This window comes from Canis aureus, chromosome 20 (assembly GCF_053574225.1).
Source record: "Canis aureus isolate CA01 chromosome 20, VMU_Caureus_v.1.0, whole genome shotgun sequence".
In the NCBI taxonomy this organism is placed as follows: Eukaryota; Metazoa; Chordata; class Mammalia; order Carnivora; family Canidae; genus Canis; species Canis aureus.
Window position 1 is genome coordinate 51050052 of NC_135630.1, and position 7230 is coordinate 51057281.

General features: G+C 40.3%; 1 protein-coding gene across 8 annotated transcripts in view; it reads right to left on the reverse strand.

Annotated features, from left to right (window-relative positions):
• Positions 1-6826, reverse strand: part of LRP1B (LDL receptor related protein 1B) — a 1828472-nt gene extending 1821646 nt beyond the window's left edge. For all 8 annotated transcript variants that reach the window (XM_077861563.1, XM_077861564.1, XM_077861559.1 and 5 more), the window contains exon 1: positions 6625-6826. In XM_077861563.1, the coding sequence (XP_077717689.1) occupies positions 6625-6811 (187 nt within the window). In that variant the 5' untranslated portion in view covers positions 6812-6826. The remainder of the gene's footprint in view (positions 1-6624) is intronic.
• Positions 6827-7230: the final 404 nt, after the last annotated feature.

Below are 7230 nucleotides of genomic sequence, written 5' to 3' on the forward strand. Positions count from 1 at the left end.
TAAGAGTATATTAATCAAAATTACTTTTCATTGTTTCTATAGGTAAAGACACCTTGGACAAGTGTTGCATATCTACCACTATCCTGGAATATTTGAGAAACCCCAAATATATCATTCAACAAATATGAGGGCAGAGTCATTGAACAATGTAAGTAACATATCGTTATCAACTTAAGCATTAGCCTTTTGCCAAGGTGATACCTATAGGAATCCGACCTACCAGGAAATCAACAGCAAATGAATGGGTCCATTTATTTAACTACACCATTGCATTTTTTAACCATATTTGGACATCTAACTGCAGACTGAAACTAAGTTAATGTGATTGCATAAGAAAAGTTATTATAGTCATATTTATAAACACATTAAATCCTGTTGTCCATTTTATCATTGGAATGATTTCTACTCTATATCCTGTGTCAAAATAAAGTCTTAACTTTGAAACAATATTTAGGAATATATTTTAATTTTTAAAAATATTTTACATAATAAGAAAAATAAATTCAGTTAATAAAACCAATAAAAAATAAATTTCTAATTTCATTCAATAAACTAATTATCTGAGTATGAATGAATTCAGAGCATATATTTATTTGCATTCTAATAGGGTTTTAGATTCTTATGCTTACCTATGATAAAAATATATGTTACTTTAAATACCCCTATTATGACAGGGATACTGGCAAAGGTACACATTACTGACTCTACAAAGTATAGAAGGTAAGTGTCATGCATAAGCCTTTTAGGGAAATATATTGTTATTGTTTTTTTTCCATAAAATTCAACTTTAGGCTTTTAATGCAAGATCAGTTCTACTATTTTACCACATCTGACTGGCTACTATCTAAAACTTGGATTCCCATTTAGTTACAAGTCAGTTTCATCAATTAGTTTAGTCAGGAAGCTCAGTCAAAATAATTGGGTTTGTATAAAGATAGCCTAAATCAATAGGATGGAATGAGAGAGAGAGACAGAAACTATATTTTTGGTATCACTGAATTCAGAACAGAGCAATAAATAATACATATTTTCTAACTTGGCCTTGTAGTTATGCTGGGGGTGGGGGAGAAAGGAGGCCACCAAATCATTTATGAGGAGGAAATAAAGATCTAAAATTGTGAAGGCAGCTTACAGCAGAAAAACCTAATAGAAATATATATATATATTTATTATATATATAATTTATATATATATAAATTTTGGAGGTCTAAGCTTACTCATTCTGATGAGATGCAAAAGCCTTTATTCCTCTTTCTATAACACAGAGGGTTCAGATGTACTTGGAGAAATTGACATTTTATTCAAATGAGACAGCACAAAATATTGAGAACAGTGATTAAATATTATGGCAAGCACAATTCTTTTCGTAAGCAAGTGAGGTAGGTACACTCATTGGCACATATGGGTTAATCCAAAAATAACTTTAAAAGCTCTAATTTTTAGAGATATGTTCATAGTTTTGTATATAATATTTAAATAATAGAACCTTTTTTTTTTTTTTAATCACCCCAAGGAACTAACAAGCTCTAAAGATCTCCATCCTAAAGAAAACAACTGGAAAATGTCCCCTGAAGCGTGTAGGCCATTAGATTTGTGATTGGTATGTGGCAATATCATCCCTATGCATCTAGGTAATGGGTTTTTATATATAGGTTAAATTTGGAGAATAAGAATCGTGAAATGTAAAAAAGAGGACTGAAAAGTATCCTACCACTTTTCTAACTGATTGTGTCCTTCCTCCACACCAAAAAACAAATAACAAAACATTTCGCTCTTTGTAATCTCTCTGCATCAAGGTAGTTTTTTGTCATTACTCTTAGTTTAAGTATGGGGACCCAGATTTCTTCTAGGTAGTTTTTGAACTGCTAGAATAAACATGACTATTTCCTGACAGAAGTTTGGTCCAATATGTATTCTGGTTAACTCTAAGTACTCAACCTTTAACTTTAGTTTTGTTTAGCGTTCCAGCTACTAAAAACATTGTTTCAAATTATAAGCATGAAGGGCATTATAATTATAGGTATTTCAAAAACAAATCCATTTTAACATTTATATCTCCTCCACTGCCAGACTTTGTTAGTAACGTGGAAATTCATCATTAGAATATTGTATGTTAAGAGTTGAAAAATAACTCATAAAGTTTTTCCATTTCATATTTTCATTTTTCAAGGAAGCAATATCACAAAGACATTTTCTGGAATTTGGAAAAAAAAGTTTCACATAAAAATATCTATCTCCGATTTTCAGGCTAGAGCGATGTTTTTATTTTTTAATTTTTTTTAAGATTTTATTTATTTATTCATGAGAGAGACACAGAGAGAGAGAGAGAGGCAGAGACACAGGCAGAGGGAGAAGCAGGCTCCATGCAGTGAGCCCCGATGTGGGAATTGATCCCGGGACTCTGGGATCATGCCCTGGGCCAAGGCAGGTGCTCAACCGCTGAGCCACCCAGGTGATGTTTTTAAAGGATGTTTGTGCCAAGGCAGGCATTTTAAAGAAGATACACATATATAATCTTTAAAGAAGATTTTAAATATATATGTTATATAATTTATATTATGTATATAGTAAGTGGGTTGCGCTCATTGCTAAATTAGTTTAATGACATCATGTTGGTATAATCATGTTTAACTTTTAGCATTAATTCTACTTTCTTTGAATGCATCTATCTAAAATGAAGACAAGTGTTTCCTTTGTACAAGAATTGTTTTGACAGACAGCCACAGAAGATAGAGAAATCTTTCAATACATCTGGCTGGTACTTTTTACTATCCCAAATCCCTATTACTAGGAAGGAATTGAAGAAAGGGAAGTGTACGTTTCATATAAGATGTAAAAATTAATAGTGGAATCATGAAAACAAATCGATCATAGTAATATATAGAATGGAGGGAAGATACAGAGACCCCTCACCATTGCAATCACTGTAGAAGACCAAATCCTATTCAGTCCAGGTAACTTTAAATGGAGCCTATCTTTATGGTATACCCAAGGCTCTGAAAAGAAAATGACAAGGCAAATAGTAAGAAATCAATGTCCTGGAACCAATACACTTGCAAACAAAAAATTTCTGCATGTCTCCACCGTGAATGACAAGTAGTATTTAGAAAGTATTACCATAGTTAAGAATATGTTCACCATATCACTCATCCCCCCACTCTTTCTAAGAAGATAGACTTCCTTCACTTCCACTTTAAAAAAAAAAAAATCACTTCCATCTTAATAATCCTAGCATTCTTAACACTTGAATTTTCTGTAATATTTGCATGCATCTCCCCATTCTTTCTCCCCATTCTTCAGGGTTTAATTATATCCACCCTCACACCGACGGAAGTTTCTTTAAATTATTTTAATACTGCAAGCATTTTCAGAGGATATTTGTTAGGAAATGAGAAGAAGATAATTATTTTTTAGAAGTATTATTTTGTCTAAAGATACTTTCATCTCTTCTTTAGGAAATACTAATTTGGATTTAGTCTTTTCCTAAATTTATCATTTGGGTCCCCCCCCCCACTTTTCTTTCCCTCACTTACTCTATTCAGTGCAACTCACATTCTTTCTCTTGTTTTAACACACTGAAATTGTTCTTTGCTTCCACTGTCTCCTTCCATTCTTACCAGTTTTAATTTAAGCTTGAGAAAAGAGAAAGAAGAAATCTTGAAGATTACAAAGACTTCTTCAAAACAAAACTTTTACGTTTGTGGAATACAAAGAAACGTGGATTGCAGTTCATTCTTCTTTGAGGGGAGGAAGATTAAAATTGTGACATACACATGATTGCCATTTTTAGATGGCTTCATAGACGTATATATTTAACTGGCTATAACAACATGAACTTTGATTATTTGAAAATATGTTTCCCCATCTTATCAGACTCAGGAACTTAAAAGAGATTAGTTTTAGGTTTCTCAATCCCCTTTATTTTCAGAAAATCTGACAATTTAAAATACACTTCCTTTTAAGTCTTAATCCTTATCAAGCAATACTTTGATATGATATGACATTGTTATATGACACATTGGTTGATCCTAAGTGAATATGATTTATCCTTCACGTTTTGCTGTTAAGAGTTACAAAGATGTTTCCTTTTTTAGATGTGATGAAATCTAATAAGAACTGACATGCACATTAGCTTAACTCTGTATCAAAATCAATATAAACCAAGAAAATAAACAACGTGGAATTAGAAGGACAAGTGAATATGTGTAGATTCAATACAAGCATATATGTTAAAGCACTCTCCGTTTTAAAAAAAAATGGAGTTTATGCTCATAAACTTACAAAACAAAGAGCAACACAGGTAGAAGGTAATACAACCATTTCTAGCTATTTCCTACAGTTTAAGAAGACACCCATTACCTAAGATATATTTGGAGAACCTGAAAGTGATTTCTCATTTTCTGGCATGAAGCTGGCTCCTGCACTACAAAACACACCTGTGTAATTCACACGCCTATTTTATTCTTCAAGGACAATTGACATAAGCCTGTGCAGAAAGCTACATCTCATTAACCTCTTTCTTGAGTTTATATTCCCATATCGTCTGTTTCAGCATTTCACTGAGGAAAGTTTGTCATAATGCAGCAGCACTTTCTTTTTTAACTTTAAACATGATTTCTCCCCCCCCCCACCCTTTTTTCCCCCCAACAGGACCCACCCTTTTTACTTTTGATAATGTGAGCTCCTCTCTAACAGTTAGGCAAGTTTTGTTAAATATATATAATAGTGACAAAGTGTTGGTCTACAACTATTTTTACTTGTACTATCTTATAATAGTACTTTTTATCCTGACATGGTGATATATGACACCATTTCAGTTCTAGGAAAAAGTAACAATCCTTTCCCATATGCCCTGTTTATATCTTAGGATGTTCCTCTTCCTCATGGAACTAAATTTGCACCAAATCGCAATCCTTTGAGATACTTAGTTTTCTATCTCAGGAGAAAATCGGAGGTCTATATGTTCTCTTCAGGTATTCATTCTAATCATTGCAGTAACAACTCTCTCCCTCGTAAACACATCCAAAGTCACTAAGGACCTAGCTCCAGATGAGGTCAAATTTGCAGAGACCGGGGACTCAGAAAAAGCCCAAGAGCAGGAGTCTGCAGTGCCATTATATCTGGCTAGCTTACAGGGCTGAAAAGCTTCATTCTGCTCATCTGCTCTGGTCCAACTTCAAAGATTCTTCCTAAGAAAGGTTGAGAGCTGATTGTTCCAGATCAAAGACATCATCATTTCAAGTTAGAGCTATGTGCTTCCATTTTATCAGTATAGTTTTCGACTATTCCACACCAACTTCAAGGCAAGTTAAGACAAGTTTAGAAGCTATATGGTTAGGTGGCAATGATATGTTTAAAAGATGATCACTCAGTAAACGTCAGATTTTCTAAAGGAACTAATATCAGCCTCACTACTGGTAAAGGAAATGTGTGAGCACATTATAAAGCCTGTAATCTGGTTGCCAACAGCAGGTTGGATAGAAACACTACAATTCATTCTCCTGTTCTTTCCTATAATGAAGCAATAATTTTTAGTCAATTCATAATTCGCTTCATATGAACGCAGTCACTAAATCTCCCAATGCAATATTTTGCCTATTTACTTGACACTGAGATCCAGGATCCTTGCTATGTTTGTTACTTCTCTTTTTTTTTCTTTTTCTAACTAAACATCATTGACAACAACAGCAAACCGAAATATTATCAGTCAGTGTGAACACACACACACACACACACACACACACACACCCCTAGATCTAAGATACTCCTGATTTTACTCTAGGGAGTTAACCATTCCAATGCCGGCAGCCCAAATATTCATTTGTCTTTTTTTCTTCCCCCCCCCCTTTTTTTTTTCACCCGTGCAACTCTTGTCAAAGATTGTCAAACTTGCACAGGGATCCCTGGGTTTCCAGATCAAAAGTTTACACGATCTAGGTGTATTAACATTCCCACCTCCTGTCTCCTCTGCTCCCCATACGCGTCCCCACTCCAACTTCTTCCACCCATCAAGTATTTGGGGGGAAAAAAGAAAAAAAGAAAAACCAGACAACCAAGCAACTGCAAGACGCCAGGGGTGGGTAAACATCTCTTGGTACCGTGAGCCGGGCCACAGACCTCGGGAATCAAAAAAAAAAAAAAAAAGTCAAGTTCCAGCAGGTGCCTGAGGCCAGCAGCTCCCTGGAAGCCTGGCCTCGGGCTGGGGCTGGGGCTGGGGCTGGGGCGCGCGCCCGGAGGGGTCCCCAGGGCCTGGGCGCCGCAGGTCGGGGGCTCCCCGCGAGCGGAGCGCAGGGCACACACCGCCCGGGCGGGGAGCCCGCAGCAGCGCCGAGCCGAGAAGTCTCGGAAAAGCCCATCCTCATCCCAGCGTCTGCAGCGCTTGGCTTGCGCGGGCAAGTCCAAGGGGTCCCAGTGGGGACCTCGCGGGGACCCGGTCCGGGGAGGCGGCCGGGGGCCGGGGGGCACCGGGCTGGGACGTGGCCCGCCGCCCCGCTCCCCCACCCCCCGCCAGCCAGAGCCCAGGGGCCCCCAGCGCCGAAGTTTCGCGCTCGCTCCGCCGCCGGCATCGCCCAGCCGGAGAGCCGAGGCGGCGACGGGGGAGCCAGGAGCCAGGTGCGCCCTTACCTCGGTCGGCTCCCACAGGCAGCACCTTGGCGACAGGCAGTAATCCCGAGACCGTGAGGACGGCGAGGACAAACTCGGACATCGTGGTCGCCCGGGGAGGAAGCCCGCGTTGCAGACTGCGCCGCGGCGCCCTCGGCCCGGCGGCGGCGGCGGCGGCGGCTCGCGGCCCCGACCCGCGCGGCGTCATTTACAAATGTCACTGGAGAGGCTTCGGCTCGCGGAGCCCGGCCGGTCCGCCTCCTCCTGCCTGGAGCGGGCTGTGGCAGGTGGAGGGATGCGCGCGTGAGACACGGGGAGGGAGAGCGCGAGCGCGAGCGGGAGCGGGAGCGAGAGGGGGAGCGAGAGGGGGTGAGCGCCGGCGAGCGCTCGTGTGTCTTGACTTTTCAATGCAGGGGACGTCTGCTGTTACATCACGCGCGGAGGGGCAGCGAGCGGTGCCCGCGCAGGGGGATGCGCCGGCTCATCCCAGGCCGCCACGCGCCCCTCGTGGTCCGCAGGGACCCCGGCTCGGACCCCGGCTCGGGCATTTCACACGACCGGGAAGCACCGGCGCGAGCCGGCAGCACCGCCCATCGCCTGCGGCCTCGGTCTCCGGGGAGAGGGAAA